At 40.4% G+C, this 20,800-nt stretch overlaps 1 protein-coding gene across 1 annotated transcript in view; it reads left to right on the top strand.

Annotated features, from left to right (window-relative positions):
* Window positions 1-1,342: 1,342 nt before the first annotated feature.
* LOC124789355 (drebrin-like protein) overlaps window positions 1,343-20,800 on the top strand; it is a 215,958-nt gene continuing 196,500 nt past the window's right edge. The window contains exon 1 of the mRNA XM_047256682.1: window positions 1,343-1,753. Within this exon, the coding sequence (XP_047112638.1) occupies window positions 1,671-1,753 (83 nt within the window). The 5' untranslated portion in view covers window positions 1,343-1,670. The remainder of the gene's footprint in view (window positions 1,754-20,800) is intronic.

Genomic DNA, 20,800 nt, shown 5'->3' with positions numbered 1-20,800 from the left:
AGTTCTTTTACCAATGCATACAGCATTTTCGTATCTGTGTGTTGTTTCTTTTATAAATATGTTTGTTTTCCTTGATTTATCCCTGTGCGAAATATATTTTCGAATCCTTGTATTTACTCTTGTCACAGCCCTAGGGCCATAACCTGCACTATAACATTCATACCCGCCCATATGATTTCAATTGACGCCATATTAAAAGCTGTGCAACTATGAAGATTTTGTGGCTTCCTGTGTGAACGGTAGCTCAAGATCCCACCACAGAAGCCGTATACTGTGGCGCTACGTTAGATGCGTGTGTGAACCCCGCTTTGGCCCGTCCACACGTTACGATCTGTCTGCGCAAATGTCTGCGCACATCACATCTGCGCAGACAGATCGTTGCGTGTCGACAGAAGATTTGCACCAACCTGAGGTGTGTGCAAACCTGGAAGTTGGAGTTGGAGGTTTGAGCGAAACCTCTCAAATCTGTGGGTTCAAACCACATCTGCGCAGACAAGTTGGAGCGTGTGGACAGGAGATCGCCGCAAATCTGGCGCGAAACAGCTGTTTGCTCAGTCTAGTGTTTGCGTGCACAGGGCATTAAATTGGCTGATACTCGTCAGTGTTCTCAAGAGTTTGTAAGTGAATTCATCGAAATATGTAGAAACCACCCATGTTTGTGGAAGATTAAAAGTAAAGAATATAGTGATCGAGACAAAAAGACTGCAGCATACAATGCTCTAATTGAGTTATCCAAAGTTCAGAAATCTAGATCTGGTGTAGGAGTAGATCAAGTATACCAGCCAACGTTATGGTATTTTGATCTGCTTGGCTTTCTTAGTGATCAAGAAACGCCAAGACCAAGCAGGAGTACAATTGAAGATGAAATTGGAGTGTCAATGTTACCGCCAGCCGTTCATGAGGAGAAATTGCCCTTCTTATACAAGTATTTTTTCTCATAATATGAAGGGTTACAAGCTTTAAGAGATAATTATAAGTTTCGACATCCATCCGCAAATAATTCCGCCAGTCGTTAGGTTCGTCCTGCAACTCTCTCAGTAAATTTACGTGAGAAAACTGCTTTCGCTTTAGCAGCCACTGTCTACACCATTTTGCCTGCTTTCTCTGTTTCCTGCGGTTGGTCTGAATGTTTTTTGCAACACAAGTTGCGAACACAGACCACAACAGAACTTCCTCCATTTCTATATTTCAAAATAACTGAATTAAATGTTTGACGTTTACGGGGAGCGTAGTCGCTTGCCACTGATATTTCTTTTCTACACCGACAGATGGCGGGCGAGTAGTAGATTGGGGTTTGTGTCGTGTGAACACACCACATTTGCAGCGATCTTTTGCATGTACAGACATCTGCACCGATGTCTGCGCAGACAGATCGTTGCGTGTGGACTATTGTCGTCGGATTGTTGTCATTACGATGGGAATGAGTAGGATATCTTCGGTCTTTCACAGCGAAATCGCTAGGTATCTTTGCGGCAAACTGATAGAAGGCAAGGCGTTGACCGAGCGGTGTGTGGTTGCTGTCAAAATATTGACAGTAAACAACGACAAGTACTGCGGAGTTGGGAAATGATCAAGCTGTAATATCGGATGTGTTTTTGAAAAACAAAACCTTCCCTGTTACGTTTTTATTGTGTATTTGATTTGATATTATCGAATGATTTCGTGAAAAAATGGCATTAAATTTAACAAAACATAGAAATTCGTTGTTGGAGGCGTGGAAGGATGTTTTGGACGAAAAATCAGACACAAATTGGTATGTATCATTTGTAATGCTGTTTTTCTTACGTAAGTGTAACACATGGAGCAGAGCCACTCGCGTTTGTAATGACTAAATTTATTCTAGTACGGCCCTATTCGCAATCCTTCGCAGTGTATAAACGCCAGTACAGTAACAATTTCTTAACGGGGACTGTATCTCCAATAATGTCGTCATTGTAACGTTCAACTGTAACCATCCTTGCTTTTTATAGTAAACTACTTTCTTTTGTTCTGACCGAATTATTGGAGTGTTCCAAAGTAACTTAGTGTCATGTGTAATGTTTTCTCAGGAGTTAATGTGTGATCTTTCATTCACAGGCAGGATTGCTTTAACTATGATAAGGAGACCGCTGCAAGCGGTTACAGTGGTTATATGTTTCAAAAGACCAAAGAAGTAGCGTTACCAGAAACTGAAAAGTGACTATATTTCATTTACCCGTAGAAAATCTACATTGTATGGATTTAGTCAAAACGAACACGGATTACATTATATTTATAGATGCGACTTTACTGAAACATATCTTAGAGTTGTCAAGTGGTCCAGAGATGTACACACAGTTTCTTGTACTAAAGTGACCATGGAAATTTGATGGCAGCATGTAAAAGCTTTAAGAGTTCTCCACCACTTCACCCACTCAACTTCATGACTGTACTCTTTGACAGCTTCACTTCGGCAGCATTGTGTCTTCAATGCACCTGCAACGTACATATAGGCGCTGGCAGCAGCAGGATCATTCTTATATAAAGACAAAATACAGAAGCTGGGTTGGGTTGTGTGGGGAAGGAGACCAGACAGCGAGGTCATCAGTCTCATCGGATTAGGGAAGGATGGGGAAGGAAGTTGGCCCTGTCCATTCAAAGGAAGCATCCCGGCATTTGCCTGTAGTGATTTAGGGAAATCACGGAAAACCTAAATCAGGATGGACAGACTTGGGATTGATCCATTGTCCTCCCGAATGCGAGTCCAGTGTCTAACCACTGCGCCACCTCGCTCGGTATGTAAGTTGTATGTGTATGATTGCTGATTTACAAATTCACAGGTGGTTAAAGATCTTGTGTACTATCTAGCTTCCGAATACTCTTTTAGGTTATACGAAGAAGAAACTAAGTAATCTCTTAATTTATTCCTGAGTATGGATGTTTTCCCATTCATTTTATTCTGTGTACTTGTTTACTGAATAAAATGTGCCTGAAAAGTTTAGGGCTCCTTTCAGTTAATTTAAGCTGCTACATATGTAGACCTACCCCCATGAACCATGGACCTTGCCGTGCCTCAGCGATACAGATGGCCGTACCGTAGGTGCAACCACAACGGAGGGGTATCTGTTGAGAGGCCAGACAAACGTGTGGTTCCTGAAGAGGGGCAGCAGCCTTTTCAGTAGTTGCTGGGACAACAGTCTGGATGATTGACTGATCTGGCCTTGCAACACTAACCAAAACGGCCTTGCTGTGCTGGTACTGCGAACGGGTGAAAGCAAGGGGAAACTACAGCCGTAATTTTTCCCGAGAACATGCAGCTTTACTGTACGGTTAAATGATGATGGCGTCCTCTTGGGTAAAATATTCTGGAGTTAAAATAGTCCCCCATTCGGATCTCCGGGCGGGGACTACTCAAGAGGATGTCGTTATCAGCAGAAAGAAAACTGGCGTTCTATGGATCGGAGCGTGGAATGTCAGATCCCTTAATCGAGCAGGTGGGTTAGAAAATTTAAAAAGGGAAATGGATAGGATGAAGTTAGATATAGTGGGAATTAGTGAAGTTCGGTGGCAGGAGGAACAAGGCTTTTGGTCAGGTGAATACAGGATTGTAAATACAAAATCAAATAGGGGTAATGCAGGTGTAGGTTTAATAATGAATAAAAAATCGGAGTGTGGGTAAGCTACTACCAACAGCATAGTGAACGCATTATTGTGGCCAAGATAGACACAAAGCCCATGCCTACTACAGTAGTACAAGTTTATATGCCAACTAGTTCTGCAGATGATGAAGAAATTGATGGAATGTATGATGAGATAAAAGAAATTATTCAGGTAGTGAAGGGAGACAAAAATTTAATAGTCATGGGTGACTGGAATTCGAGAGTAGGAAAAGGGAGAGAAGGAAACATAGTGGGTGAATATGGATTGGGGGAGAGAAATGAAAGAGGAAGCCGTCTGGTAGAATTTTGCACAGAGCATAACTTAATCATAGCTAACACTTGGTTCAAGAATCATAAAAGAAGGTTGTATACGTGGAAGAATCCCGGAGATACTAGAAGGTATCAGATAGATTATATAATGGTATGACAGAGATTTAGGAACCAGGTTTTAAATTGTAAGACATTTCCAGGGGCAGATGAGGACTTTGACCACAATCTATTGGTTATGAACTGCAGATTAAAACTAAAGAAACTGCAAAAAGGTGGTAATTTAAGGAGATGGGAACTGGATAAACTGAAAGAACCAGAGGTTGTACAGAGTTTCAGGGAGAACATAAGGGAACAATTGACAAGAATGGGGGAAAGAAATACAGTAGAAGAAGAATGGGTAGCTTTGAGAGATGAAGTAGTGAAGGCAGCAGAGGAACTAGTAGGTAATTAGACAAGGGCTAGTAGAAATCCTTGGGTAGCAGAAGAAGTATTGAATTTAATTGACGAAAGGAGAAAATTTAAAAACGCAGTAAATGAAGCAGGCAAAAGGGAATACAAACATCTCAAAAATGAGATCGACAGGAAGTGCAAAATGGCTAAGCAGGGATGGCTAGAGGACAAATGTAAGGATGTAGAGGCTTATCTCACTAGGGGTAAGATAGATACTGTTTACAGGAAAATTAAAGAGACCTTTGGAGAAAAGAGAGCCACTTGTATGAATATCAAGAGCTCAGATGGAAATCCAGTTCTAAGCAAAGAAGGGAAAGCAGAAATGTGGAAGGGGTATATAGAGGGTCTATTCAAGGGCGATGTACTTGAGGACAATATTATGGAAATGGAAGAGGATGTAGATGAACATGAAATGGGGGATACAATACTGCGTGAAGAGTTTGACAGAGCACTGAAAGACCTAAGTCGAAACAAGGCCCCAGGAGTAGACAACATTCCATTGGAACTACTGACGGCCTTGGAAGAGGCAGTCCTGACAAAACTATACCATCTGGTGAGCAAGATGTATGAGACAGTCCCTCAGACTTCAAGAAGAATATAATAATTCCAATCCCAAAGAAAGCAGGTGTTGACAGATGTGAAAATTACCTAACTATCAGTTTAATAATTCACAGCTGCAAAATACTAACGCGAATTCTTTACAGACGAATGGAAAAACTGGTAGAAGCCGGTGTTGGCGAAGATCGGTTTGGCTTCTGCAGAAATGTTGGAAAACGTGAGGCAATACTGACCTACGACTTATCTTAGAAAATAGATTAAGAAAAGGCAAACCTACGTTTCTAGCATTTGTAGACTTAGAGAAAGCTTTTGACAATGTTGACTGGAGTACTCTCTTTCAAATTCTAAAGGTGGCAGGGGTAAAATACAGGGAGCGAAAGGCTATTCACAATTTGTACAGAAACCAGATGGCAGTTATAAGAGTCGAGGGGCATGAAAGGGAAGCAGCAGTTGGGAAGGGAGTGAGACGGGGTTGTAGCCTGTCCCCGATGTTATTCAATCTGTATATTGAGCAAGCAGTAAAGGAAACAAAAGAAAAATTTGGAGTAGGTATTAAAGTCCATGGAGAAAAAATAAAAATGTTGAGGTTCGCCGACGACATTGTAATTCTGTCAGAGACAGCAAAGGACTTGGAAGAGCAACTGAATGGAATGGACAGTGTCTTGAAAGGAGGATATAAGATGAACATCAACAAAAGCAAAACGAGGATAATGGAATGTAGTCGAATTAAGTCGGGTGATGCTGAGGGAATTAGATTAGGAAATGAGACACTTAAAGTAGTAAAGGAGTTTTGCTATTTAGGGAGCAAAATAACTGATGGTGGTTGAAGTAGAGAGGATATAAAATGTAGACTGGCTATGGCAAGGAAAGCATTTCTGAAGAAGAGAAATTTGTTAACATCGAGTGTAGATTTAAGTGTCAGGAAGTCGTTTCTGAAAGTATTCGTATGGAGTGTAGCCATGTATGGAAGTGAAACGTGGACGATAAATAGTTTGGACAAGAAGAGAATAGAAGCTTTCGAAATGTGGTGCTACAGAAGAATGCTGAAGATTAGATGGGTTGATAACATAACCAATGAGGAGGTGTTGATTAGAATTGGGGAGAAGAGGAGTTTGTGGCACAACTTGACAAGAAGAAGGGACCGGTTGGTAGGACATGTTCTGAGGCATCAAGAGATCACCAATTTAGCATTGGAGGGCAGCGTGGAGGGTAAAAATTGTAGAGGGAGACCAAGAGATGAATACACAAAGCAGATTCAGAAGGATGTAGGTTGCTGTAAGTACTGGGAGATGAAGAAGCTTGCACAGGATAGAGTAGCATGGAGAGCTGCATCAAACCAGTCTCAGGACTGAAGACAACAACAACATATGTAGATGAATCCATCAATCAGTCAATAATGCTTATCCATGTGTCTCATATTGTAATCATTTATTCGGTTTAACTGTGCAGTAAAATTTGTTTTCAACTGCATAATGGGTGGTCATAAGTATATTGAGATAACAGTCATGATATTAGTTTCTCTGAAGTCATTCCTTGGTTTATAGTGTGTTGTTAAGAGTTTATCTCTTTTTACTGTCCAAACACCATTCTCATTACAAATATTTTTTTTTAGTACTAGTTTTTTCTTATATGTAATTTGTCGATATAGTTCTCCCGCTTCAGCTGCTTACCGATTATAACATCCAAGAATTTGCTGTTTCCCACTACTTTCAGAACTGGATCTTGTAGTTTAAGGCAGATGGATTTAGTTTGTGCGATTTATATTGTCTTAGTCGCATTTACAAACAAGTAGTTAGCAGTTAAATATTTCTTTGTCTGCCTCAAATTTACAGAGGCCCATGATTCCAGTTATGCTAAGTCACTTTTTATTATGAGTGAAGTGTCACCTACAAATATCACTGCATTGTCATCTGGTGCTGATGACAAATCGTTTACTTACAGAATGGGAAAAGGGCCCAGAACGAATACCTGAGATACACTGTTTATATATATATATATATAAGGCCTTACCTTTTTATGCTTTACTTCTCCACACTGTTCTTTTTTCCACAAATTATTTTGTGCCATTAACTGCTTTCCCCTGAGAAAAACTCCAAAACTTTTCTCTTTCCTCATATAATGCATTAATGACATTAGCTACCCAGTTAGCTGTTGTTATACTGGTAGACGTATATGTTCTAAAACAACACTGTACCTCTCATTGATTATGTCATTCTTCTTTATAAAATGTAATATCCGATCTCACAAGACAGTTTCTGCCTTCAGGTAAGACAAATGTAATAGTAATTAGAGTATAGTTTGCAGCGCTATTCTTATCACCACCCTTACTCTTTTTCAGACATTAAAGATTTTTTAAAAACTTTTTCCTTCGTCATTAAAAGAACCAAATTAGACAGAGGCTTGCTGACTGACACTCAGCATTTTCCTAGACATTTCATCAAGACCTTGTGTGTGTTTTGACTGTAGATAGTGTATTATTTTTGATATTTCGTGACTCATTTGTTGCCACTTCTTCTTCCCTTTGGCAGCCGCTGGTATGTTTATGCATTTTTCTCACTTACTCAACATGGTGTTGATTAAAATATTACTCAAGTCATTTTTATCACATTTCCTCCCATCCTCTTCTAGTATTGTATGACAGCTCCCTATCCTACCAGACCCACATCTACATGCAGTTTACGGGATACTAGAAATCTTAAAAATGTGACTGAAACCTGAATTTTATGCTACATAAAAACCGGATCTGTTCTCCTCTTAGCCTGCCATAAGCCTATTCTTGTCAATGCTGACTGAAATTTCCTGTACCTGGCTATTCTCACAGCCATTTTTAGTTCTTTTCATGCTTTTTTAATATCTGTTCTGATCTATCTCTTAGTACTCTTTAAATTTAGATTTCTCCATAAATAGGATGTGTGATACTTATTTTTCAACCTAATGTTGAGCGAAGGTATTCCCACTGTTCCTCTGTTATTAGATGAAAAGTGTAGTTCAAAGAAGTGTTCTGTTTTAGAAATATTTGTAGCCTTTAATTTTTTAATTTCAACTGCCTAAATTCCACAAATGTTTTCTCAGAGCCAAACTTGATGTGTGATATTTCAACTTCTTGCCGACAGTCTGAGAGGTGTATTAGTAATTTCATGATATATCAATGTCTGTAAGGTTGGACAACACCATTTTGGGATAGATACATGTAACTGGGAATTGATTGGATCATAGAAACTTCTTTATCTCTTGATGCATCAGTGTTAGATCACCTCACCATAACCATACAACATGCAGCTTTTCTAAAGAAACTGTTTGTCAGAGCTAGGTTATCGCAGAACTGATACTAAACTCCCTCTCCTTGTAATTTTCTCTACATAGCTCCTGCTTTGGAAAAAAAAAAAAAGTGAATGATATTGAACTGCCCATGGAGTATTTTCCTTTATATCAATGCTTACATACATTGTGACTCCACCTCCTGTACATTGACTCCTCTGGAATTATGTTGCTCTTTCATAGTTCTCTAAAGTGCAAACCCTTATTTCACTGTAAGTGTGAAGGCTCCTGTGACCAGAGTAAATTAACATAAAACTTTTCTGGGTATGTTACCACATTCTATTATATGATAGCTGTCACTGAACAAGACTATCAGCCACTGTTGTAGTGGCCTTCTTCTGGTCCTCTAATTGGTAAAATAACTGTGTGCTTAGTTTTATCATTTGTCATTTATTTGTGTTTTTATTTAGTTCTTTGATCCTATATAGCATAATGCACAAGATGTCATGGACTTGATTCTAGTCATTACAAAGAACAGTTTTTCAAGATTTTTTGCATTTCTGCATGTTACAGATTATAAAAGTTACAGAACTATACCTGTTTTGTAGTTCAAATATGTATTTACCGAACAGAAGCAGTGTTACTGTAGATATTCTCTAATAGACCTTTCAGAAGCAGTAATATTTAGTATAAATTGTATATCATTGGGCAACTTTCTGAATAGTGTAATTCCCATTCAGCATATGCTTTTCCGATACAAGTATCTGTTAGCTTGGAGTAAGGGCAGATTACCTTTTAATCCATTGTTCTGATTATGTAAATGTCAGTTTTTTCTAATGCTATTATCACTTCCAGTTTCATTTTTTAAATATGCATTAGTGTGTCAAAAATAAACATGCATGGCAGTGGTAACACTTTTAGTGTTTTGAATATCAGTTTAGAGGACAGTCTGGTTTGCTCTTTGTAATATCCTAATGGCTCTTTATGAATTCTGAAAGTCCCCAGAGCCGTTGGTGAATTTCCTCAGAATATGGGGTACATTTTAAATGTGCATTAAAATGTACGTCATAGGCTGACATTAGGGCTGGTGCATTTATGTATCCTTTCAGAGCCCTTAAAAGGTAGCAGCCTGTACTCAGCTTGGCATTAATGTGTTCAATAAGTTCATTCCACTTTAGGTCATTAGGAATCCAAATGCGAGGAAATTTATATAGGTGGTTGATGGTGATAAATGGATAATTCAGGGTGCTGCAGTTTCGGTTGTGGAAATTTAATGCTACTGTTTTCATGTTGTTTATTATAAGCTAATTCATTGTTGACCATTTACTTAGTTGATTTGTAACAGAATGTAATTCACATTGGATATCTTCATTTTTCGCTGCTTTTTCTAATATTTGTTGTGGCATCAACAAACAACTATTTTGTATGATTCAACACGCACAGACCATTGATATATACCAGGAAAAGATTATGTCCCATTACTGACCCTTCAGTTACCCCTAAGTGGTTGTGCATTCTTCTGATAGGTATTCTGAGACTAATTGTGCTTTTTCATCTAGATGTTTTATGCACACTTTTTACCTTTACATTGTAATGCTCTAATACCATAGTACTCAAGAGTGTATAGAAGAATTCTGTGGTTTACCATGTCGAAAGCTTTACTTAAGTCTAAAAATATACCTGTTGTTTGCTGTTTATCAGTGGCATTTAAAACTGTGGTTATGCATTCGTAGGTTGCGTACTCACTTGATTACTTCGGAAACCACGGTCAGAATCAACTAATACTCCATTTTTGTTTATAAACTTTATTAACATATTGTACATTATTTTTTTCAATATCTTTGAAAAACAAGATGTTATTGTAATGGAGCGGTAGTTTATCACTTTTTGTCACCAGCTCTGGGTTATAACACTTTTAACTGAACTCGGAAGCAGCAGTGATCAGCTCTGAATTTAGGCGTAACTTTGGATGTTTCCAGCTGATCAGGAAATGTACCTGTCTCTAATGAGCAATTACATATATTAATTAGATGATTTATATGTTCCTAGAGAGCAGGAGACTCTGGTTCAATTCATGGCCTTGGTTTTAATTCATTGTCTCGGCCTGTGTTCATTATCATAGATTTATGTTTCCTTCTATTATATTGTTATCATAGATTTACATATATGAGTGACAGGGTCAATTATATTTTGGAGGGATAACTGTTAGATTCTTCTGGGTATACTGTCAACTCTTTCCGAGTATGTTGTTTGTAGATTGGTGACAGCCTTGACTGTTTTCTCTCTGCTTATATGATCGACAAACATTCATAATTTACAGCTATTGATCTTGTTTCCCACTGACTGCTGATTTCCCACAAAATTTGTTTTTATTAAATTTTCAGCTATAGCAGTGAAGAAGCTGTTTGAATATATGTGCTGTTTCACCCTGCTCCGTAATCTTTTTTACTGTTATGTAAACAGTATTGTTATTGGTTTTCTTATTTTTGCCCATTTCCCTTTTTATGATCTCCCACGTAGCTTTCAGTACCGTATTTATTGCCCTTCATGGCAAGCCAGCTTGGGCTTACATTTCAGAAAGATAATGCCCACCTGCACACAGTGAGACTTTCTACTACTTGTCTTCATGCTAGCTAGATGCTACCTTAACCAGCAAGATCACCGTATCTCCTCCTCAACTGAGAGCATTCAGAGCATGATGGGCAGAGCCCTTTAATGAGCTCAGAAATTTGACATCTGGAGTGCCACTTACACTGATCTGTAGAGAACAAGGAAATCTGCCCATTAACTACTATTACTGCAAGGGGCCTGTAGGATGGTTCAGGCTTGTCAGTTGCATAACATTACTATCAGAGTAGGTTATTCACAGGTGAATGTGTATTCCTATTTGAGACTCAAGTCTGTTCAGGGCTTTAAGAATTGATGTTTTAGAGATTCCTGTTGGGCAGCCTGAAAAAGTAAATGTGTCTGCCTCCAAAGCAGTAATATTCATTAACAATGACCACTTTTCAGTATCCAGTTTTTGTAGGATTGTAGTGTTGTGAAGAATAGAGATATCAAAAAGTTGTGTGCTGATTAGTTCTACCAGTCACACAATAGAACTTGCTACCTTGGTTGTAATGACAGACTGGTCTGTAGCACAGCCAAAGTCGAGTCACAACTTGACTGTGAGTTGTGAAGGCAAGGAGTATGAACATAGAATAAAAACTGTGGTAACAGACCTGTAGTATAGCCTGAGGCCTACATCAGTTGTCAACTTTTGCACCATGGTTAATGCATGTCATTATGATGGCATGTGAAACCTGCTTTGTGTTGGGTTCAGCCATTTGTAATTTTTGTCTTTTTTGGTAATCACACTGATGGCTGTACCAAAGAGTTGGTGGGTTCTAAGACAGAGAGCAGAAATAATGAGATTCACATCTAGTGTTTAAGTACTCCTTTTACTCAATTTGAATAACAGCAAGTCTAGAATAAATCCAATGCATGTCCTTGAGATAGGCTGGTTCATCATACACAATAACATTAGAGGCTAACTGTTAACACTGTGACTAGGCAGGCAGAACTGAACTAACTGAACTAACAGACAGACTTGAGGTCAGTGCCACGCCCTTTTAAGTCGGTTCTGATGCAATGCAGGCTGAAGAAGGTGCCTTGGAGATGGCCATGGATTGACATTGCAGTTATCTGGGTTTCTGCCTACTTCCACAGACATGGACTGGCTTGACATGGTATCAGCAGTAGCGCACAATACCATATTCACCCCCCCCCCCCTCTGCAAAAAAAAAGGGGGGTGGAGACATCTCTTCACCATCATCATGTATTGCTGCTGCCAAAAACGATAAGGGGGTTGGGTTGGGGAGGGAGGAGGCCTGGTGTAGTTGGCACTGAGGAGACTGGAGCCAAAACTTCAGCTGATTACAGGCTCCTATCCACACCCTAACTCTAGTGGTGCTGTGGTGGCTGTGATGGTGGTGTGTGTCAATGTCCATAGGTACCCCGTCTGGTGCTGGTCGTCCAGGGACTGGAGGAGGGGAAACCAACTGAGGCTGAGGGGTCCTCTTTGGCATGGAATCTGCAAATGAAACACCCATGGCAGGATCATACAGTCCACACAAACAAAGTGGATTGTGATGGCATTTATGCAGCCCAGAAGTACTCTGTAAAACATACAAAGAGTGGCCCAAAACTTTGCTGATAATACCCGTTCCCAGTACCAGTGTCTTTCAAAAGTTGTGGAAAAGACCAAACATTCATATTAAACTTAGAGTGGTCCAGAGAATAAGCTGATCGCTGCGGAGGATGCAGCAGTTGAAGCAGTGTCCTATGTAGGCATCTCTGCAAAAGCTCCACTGGTGATTTGCTGTTGCGTGGCTGGGAGTAGTATGATGAGAAAAGTAGCACTAAAACGTGATCCCATCTATGGGAAGCACGTAACTTGTTCGTCTGTTGCTCGAAAGTTCTGACAAAGTGTTCTACTTCACCATTAGACTGAGAGTGCAATGTTGCGGCCATCACATGCTTGATGCCACTGGTGTCACAAAACAGCTGAAATTCTGCTGTTGTGAACTGGAGTACACAGTCTGAACCAACCATTCTGGGAAACCTAAAATGCAAAAAATTGATGTCAGGGTCTTGATAGTGCTGCTGTTGTGGATTGCATGGGCACCATGGATGGAAACTTGCTAAAGGCTTCTACCACAATAAGCAGACAGGAATTCCAGTAGGGACCAGCATGGTCGATATGCAGACATTGACTTGGGCCAATCAAAAAATTTGTGTGGTGAAGTAGCCTGATGTTCTGCACATGCCAGACATTTGAAGTCAATCTAATACATTCCATCTGGATATTCATGCTGACCCATGTGCAGTGACATCAGGCAAGCTGCTTAGTCCAAACCCCCCCCCCCCCCCCAACCCCCAAGTGGCCTTGATGGAGGAGGTGAAGAATTTCCTTCTGAAACTAACATGGCACAACTACATGGTACTGGTCATTGTCTGTATATAATAGGATGACACCGTGCTGGACTGGTAAGCTGTGTCGAAGCGCAAAAGAGTGGTTTATGATCGGGTCACTAACCTACTTAATTAAATGTGGCCAACTAGTGTGGAGGTACTGTAACAGAATCTTGAGACTGGGGTCCGCAGCTGTTGTGTGAGCAATCCATCGGTGGTCAATGGTTGTTCTGGACAGCAGTGTGACACCAGTACTGCTCCACTAGTACTGGTGTTGCTGAGCGACGCCTACAGGGAGCCATCCACAAGCCACAGTCATGGGCTCTAGCTCATGGTTTCCAGTTTTCGGCTGCAAAGTTGTGTGTTAGGCACTTCTGGCGGCGTTGTACCATTCATCCAGAACCAGAACTTTACCTTAATGATGAACTACTCACTGCAGTGGAGACATATTGATTCTTAGGACTGGTTTTCAACGCCCGATTGCCTTGGCTTCGTCAGCTTAAGTGGAAGTGCTGGCAGCATCTCAATGCCCTCCGCTGCCTGAGCAACACCAGCTGGGGTGCAGATCGCTCTACGCTGCTGCAGCTCTACAGAGCCCTTGTTCAATCCTGCCTTGACTATGGGAGTCTGGTTTATGGTTCGGCGGCGCACTCAGCATTGTGTTTACTTGACTCAGTACATCACTGTGGCATTCGCCTAGCGACAGGAGCTTTTAGGACGAGTCTGGTAACCAGCGTCCTTGTAGAGGCCGGAGTCCCTCCAGTGCAGGTTAGGTGTGCAATGGAAAGAGCTTGGAAAGAGTTTGAATGCAAAGACAATTGATATGCCTAATGATCCAACTCCGTGTGAGAGGACAGTGTCAATCCCATAAGCAGATGCGTCCATTGCCAGCACAACCGACTTAGGAGGATCAAAATTTGCCAAACAGTGATTGCCTAACAAAGCATCCTTCAGTCTCTGAAATGTAACTCCATAACCCACTCAAACGGAACAGTCTTTCAGTGGAGATAGTGCAGTGGGGCTACAATCTTCACAGCATTTTGAATGAATCAGGTGTAAAAATTAGTTCACCTAACACAGATTGGCATTCACTGACATTCATAGTAGCTGGGAGGTCCTGTATGGTGGTTAAGTGTGGCTGCAAAGGGAGGATACCCTGACTGTTGATCTTAATATTCAATCTCAGTGTGGAGAAGAAACAGCTGGCTTTGTTACACTTTAACCCAGCATATGAGACCACTTGAAACAATTTCCAGAGATGAGCATGATGTTCGTTGGGGTACAACACAAAATGACTAAGTAATCCAGATAGTTCCACCAAGGAGGAACTATAGCATTCTACTGTGATAAGTAGCACTGAAAAAGGGCAAGTTTGGATCAATGCCAAAGGGCAACCACAAAAACTTGAATAATCCCATATGGTGTTGATCACAGAAACTTGTAGAGACTTTTCATCCAAGGGAAGCTGCAGATAAGCATCATGAAGATCAATCTAAGAAAAGAAGCAACATGCACCAAGCTTGTCTATGAGTTCCTCAGGCCATAGCAAACGAAAAGTTTACCACAGCCTTGAAATCTGCACATAAGAATAATTTGCCTGAAGGTTTTTTTATAATCACCAAAGGGGATGCTCGCTGACTGGCTACCAAAGGAGAAATCACACAATTGGCATAATGTAAGTTTCAAAATAATTAGCTTTGCTGAGGCCATCTTGAAAAATGTCACTACATTCTTCACTAAGTTCAGCTACCCTTTCCATGGTCATGTCCTGAATGTGCAAACCAAACAGATCAAAAGAGTCCATATCAAAATTATCTCCACTTTCATGTGAGGACAAAACTGTGAATGAATCTGTCTTGGTAAGGCTACAAAAAGTGGCACGTAGACTGCAAACACCTAACACAGGAATGTCATGTTAACTGCAACCAGAAAAAATTGCCTGTGACTTATGTAGCTTGTGTTTGCGTAACAGCTTGAGTTTGCTTCTGTCCAAGAAAGTCACTGTTGGACCAGAGTCTAACTGCATGTGTATTTCGTGGTTGGCAGTTTGGAGAGTGACACAATTTATCGGTCTGACACTGAATGGAAGAAGTGTGTGGTTTCTTTGGTGTTGCACTTGCCTTGCACTGTGTGACACTAAAATCATGTGTGTTTGAAAAATGGCTTTGAAAAACTTGGCTTTAAAAACAACTTTGAAAAAATTATGTTTACATTTATTGATTGAGACCATGGAGAAAACTTACTGTATGAAGACAGACATAGATTGAATATGACTGTGCTTGCCAGAGTGATAACCTTTAGCATCATGACATGGACACACTTGCCACCTATGTGCTTTAAAATACCAAGGGCAGGATTTAACACCATTAGTCTGCTGCCTCTCACATTGGTTCTGTTTACATCACTGCCCTGGAATAGACTTTGCATGCCGCAGTGCACAGCATGTTTACCATTACTCTGTATTGCACAAATACTGTAGGTTTGAAATCAAAGTCTACTGCTGCACTGTCATATGAGTTCTGACACTCCACTAATTCTAAAACCTGTTGCAAGCTAGGATTGGGATACTTAAGAATCTGTTTTTGTGTTTGAGGATCTGATGCATTCTGAGTAATGGCTTTCCTAAATGTGGCATCACCGTAATAACGTCCACACTCACAAGTTAATTTGCAATGGTGTGTAAGCCCTTGTAAGTCAGTTACAGCTTGCTTGTGAGTTTGATTAGGTTGGCTATGCAAATAAAAAACCTACAACATGCAGCTGCCACATTCATTTGTCCATTATAGTGTTTCTATAATGCCACAGCTAGGTTGTCATAAGGCATAACCAAGCAAGGTGGCGCAGTGGTTAGCACACTGGACTCGCATTCAGGATGATGACATTTCAAACCAGCATCAGATCAGCCTGATTTAAGTTTTCTGTGATTTGCCTAAATTGCTTCAGGCAAATGCCAGGATGGTTTCTTTGAAAACGGCACTGCCGACTCCCTTCCCCATCCTTCCCTGATCCACTGTTTGGTCCCCTGCCCTAAATCAATCAACCAACCATAAGGCATACTTTCAAGGTGAGCGGTAGGAAAGAGTTTTCTGGCCACATGGTAAACTGACACCCCGACTTCTGCAAGAAAATAGAGTTACCTGGCCCTACCTTCATTGTGATGCAACATCGAGTGTGAGTCAAGCTGTTCATGGTGCTCGAACCATTCCTCTTGTGTAGAATCAAATGCATGTAATGGTGGTAGAAATACAGGCGCTGCTTGCTGTGGTCATGCTGTGGGTGGCAGTGATGTGTTTGCTTGCACAGTGAGTAGTTTTGTCATCCAGTCCATTAATTCCATTAATTGCTGGCATCTGCTGTGCCTGAAACTGAACAATCAGTTCTTGTAAAATGCACAAAAATCAAGGTGGAAATAGAGTGCAGCCACTAAAGTGCAAGAAAGCACGAATTAAAATCACTAGAAATGTTAGCCTTTAAAAAGTGCAAAAATACACAGTCTGCAGGTTCAGTGCTCTGAAACACAGTAACAAAGAAGCAATATCAAGGGCAAGCATGTCGACGAGCCGTGGTTCTGCAAGAAAGACAAAATCAGTATTTTCGCCAGTTGTTGATATGGTCGGTGAAAAGATGTAGTGAAACACCCATGGGAACAGCATCATCACCAAGTGTTTGGTGTCCTGTTGCTGGATGCCAAGGAGTTGGTGGGCTTAAGACAGAGAGCAAAAATAATGAGATGCACACATAGAGTTTAAGTAACTCCTTTTATTTAAAAAAAAGTCTTAATGTTAAGCACATAACCATATTTACAAATTAATTTTTGATGTGAATGTTAGATGATTCATTCCACATCATAATGATTTATCATGCGCATGATCCATGAAACATGAAACTACATCTACATCTACATGTATACTCCGCAATCCACCATAAGGTGCGTGGCGGAGGGTACCTCGTACCACAACTAGCATCATCTCTCCCTGTTCCACTCCCAAACAGAACGAGGGAAAAATGACTGCCTATATGCTTCTGTACGAGCTCTAATCTCTCTTATCTTATCTTTGTGGTCTTTCCGCGAAATGTAAGTTGGCGGCAGTAAAATTGTACTGCAGTCAGCCTCAAATGCTGGTTCTCTAAATTTCCTCAGTAGCGATTCATGAAAAGAACGCCTCCTTTCCTCTAGAGACTCCCACCCGAGTTCCTGAAGCATTTCCGTAACACTTGTGTGATGATCAAACCTACCAGTAACAAATCTAGCAGCCCGCCTCTGAATTGCTTCTATGTCCTTCCTCAATCGGACCTGATAGGGATCCCAAACGCTCGAGCAGTACCGAAGAATAGGTCGTATTAGTGTTTTATAAGTGGTCTCCTTTACAGATGAACCACATCTTCCCAAAATTCTACCAATGAACCGAAGACGACTATCCGCCTTCCCCACAACTGCCATTACATGCTTGTCCCACTTCGTATTGCTCTGCAATGTTATGCCCAAATATTTAATCGATGTGACTGTGTCAAGCGCTACATTACTAATGGAGTATTCAAACATTACAGGATTTTTTTTCCTATTCATCTGCATTAATTTACATTTATCTACATTTAGAGTTAGTTGCCATTCTTTACACCAATCACAAATCGTGTCGTTATCTTGTATCCTCCTACAGTCACTCAACGATGACACCTTCCCGTACACCACAGCATCATCAGCAAACAGCCGCACATTGCTATCCACCCTATACAAAAGATCATTTATGTAGATAGAAAACAACAGCGGACCTACCACACTTCCCTGGGGCACTCCAGATGATACCCTCACCTCCGATGAACACTCACCACCGAGGACAACGTACTGGATTGTATTATTTAAGAAGTCTTCGAGCCACTCACATACTTGGGAACCAATCCCATATGCTCGTACCTTAGTTAGGAATCTGCAGTGGGGCACTGAGTGAAACGCTTTTCGGAAGTCAAGGAATATGGCATCCGCCTGATACCCTTCATCCATGGTTCGCAAGATATCATGTGAAAAAAGGGTGAGTTACGTTTCACAGGAGCGATGCTTTCTAAAGCTGTGCTGGTGCATGGACAGCAACTTCTCTGTCTCAAGGAAATTCATTATATTCGAACTGAGAATATGTTCGAGAATCCTGCTATAAACCAATGTTAAGGGTATTGGTCTGTAATTTTGAGGATCCGTCCTACCCTTCTTATATACAGGCATCACCTGCGCTTTTTTCCAGTCACTCGGGACTTTACGTTGGGCAAGAGATTTGCGATAAATGTGAATCTCTTGCCCAACGTAACTGACTAACGAGAATACAGTCCAGTGTGTTTCCCTGAGAATGGCAGTTTCATCATACAATAACAGAGGCAAACTGATAATGCTTAGAGTACCTAGGCAGAACTCAGCTATCTTGCAGAGACTAGCCTAGTTGTGCAGTGTCCTTTAAGTTGGCTCTGTGGTGGACTTGGCCACACAAGGAGGAGAGGGTGTAACACAGAGCTGGTCGCAGATTGGGAGTGCAGGCATGTGGGTTACTGCCAGCTTCTAAAGTGAAGTGCATGGCATGGTATTGATAGTGCATGATACTACAGGTTCGTTGGTAGCTTGTTATTCATGTTATTACCTTGCCCTTTTTTTCTCCTCCAAAGAAAAAGTGTACCTTCACATGTAAATACTGAATCTTATTTACCTCTTATCATGTATCTTTACAGTAAACACTGTTACTTGCCATCTGGCTAACGTAACTTTTTTAATCCTTGAATATTGATATTCAGATCGTTTGTAGGTAGTGTGTGCAGTAAGGTACATTTTTAATTTTCTTTTGAATTGATAAGATTTTCCTTACCTTTTGAATGCTTGTTCAATTTACAGGTATCGTTTGTTATATGCAAATACTTGTTTGATCAGTATCCAAGTCCTTCATACAATATACAAAATATTTGTAGTCCGCATGAAACAAAACAGTATTAGAAAAGACACTACAATATTTCACTAATGTATGCATCCAGCGCAAGATTAACATAAGTTAGCAGAATCAAGTAAATACGTTTTATATATTTTTAATGTAATACCAGCAATGGCTAAGGTTACCACAGAAAAATTGGGGGGGGGGGGGGGTGGGTGTCTCAAGGAGGGGCCAATGCCACAGTAATGATGATGATGATGATGAGCCTAAAAGTACATGCAGATATAGTAGTTAATGCAGCATATATCAGTTTTACTGAGATTAGCAACACACACTATTATTGGATATGATTAGAGCCAACAAATGAAAGAATGTGACAGCAATCAACATGTACATCAAAGACTCACATGGGTCACCAAATATATCTTTGCTTAAAAAACAATTACAGTACTTGACAGCAAGAAGCCATAACCTGAGAGATAATGATCTCTGAAAACACTAATCTCCAACACAAGTTACAATAGACAATTTTTATATCTCTTATTCGTTTACAAACTTCCCGATATATACACTGACGACATCCAGTAAGACGTGCATGTCGCCATCCGTCTAGAGCAAAATAAACAAGTTGTCTGCGCTGACCGTCATACTTTTTGCTTACTCGCCACCACTGTACTGTGTCACTCTGCTCATTCTACCACTACACTGACACAATAAAGCCTCACTTCAGTCAGAGAGATCACATCAGCTTTGATAGAGCATAGCCAACATATCTATTGTGTTATATGAGACTTGTTGAATGTCTTCACACTGAGTCCATAACTCCATCGTAAGCCAGCAAAATCTGCATGAAAACTTTTTTTTTTTCCCCTTTTTTTTTCTTCTATTGTGATTGTGTAGATTATATTTCAATTGAAACAGGTTTTTATTCTCAACAACAAAATCTTTTAAGGTGAAAATGTATGAGAAAGTGTGCATAAAAAGACAAGTATCCTTAAAAGGGCTACTGCAAGGTGGACTATTATCTACTTTACAAAGTATTCATACTGCTCACTACTTTTGCTTAAACATTGTATTTACTGTAGGTGGATTACACTAGAAAGTAACTCCATAGAACAATAAGGAATGAAAATATGCTAACATGCTTCTCTTTAGGTTAACAAAGGAGATATGCATTTAAGAGCAAAACATGCCGAACTTATCTTCTTGATTAGTTTATATGCATGCTGATTTAATTTTAATTTGTCATGCTGCTGGACCACAAGGAAAAGTCATGGGATACCTCTTAATTTTGGGTCGGACCCCCTTTCACCCAGCATAGTGCTGCACTTTACACGGCATGGACTCAACAAGTCGTTGGAAGTCCCCTGCAGAAATACTGACCCATGCTATCATCCAGAATTATGAAAGTGGTGCCAGTGCTAATTGTGGCAGTGTTGCCAGTGCAGGAGTTTGTACACAGACTAACCTCTTGGTTATGTCCCATTAATGTTCAATGGGATTCATGTCGGGCAATCTGGGTGACCACAATTGGTCACTCGAATTGTGCAGAATGTTTGTCAAACAAATTGTGAACAATTGTTCACTTGAATTGTCCAGAATGTTTGTCAAACAAATCACGAACAATTGTGGCTCAATGACATGGCACATTGTCCTCCATAAAAATTTTGCTGTTGTTTGAGAACATTAAGTCCATAAATGTCTACAAATGGTCTCCAAGTAGGGAAACATATCCATTTCCAGACAACAATTGGTTCAGTTCGACCAGAGGACTCAGTCCATTACATGTAC

This window comes from Schistocerca piceifrons, chromosome 3 (assembly GCF_021461385.2).
Source record: "Schistocerca piceifrons isolate TAMUIC-IGC-003096 chromosome 3, iqSchPice1.1, whole genome shotgun sequence".
Classification (NCBI taxonomy): domain Eukaryota; kingdom Metazoa; phylum Arthropoda; class Insecta; order Orthoptera; family Acrididae; genus Schistocerca; species Schistocerca piceifrons.
This window is presented reverse-complemented; position numbering and strand designations above follow the sequence as displayed.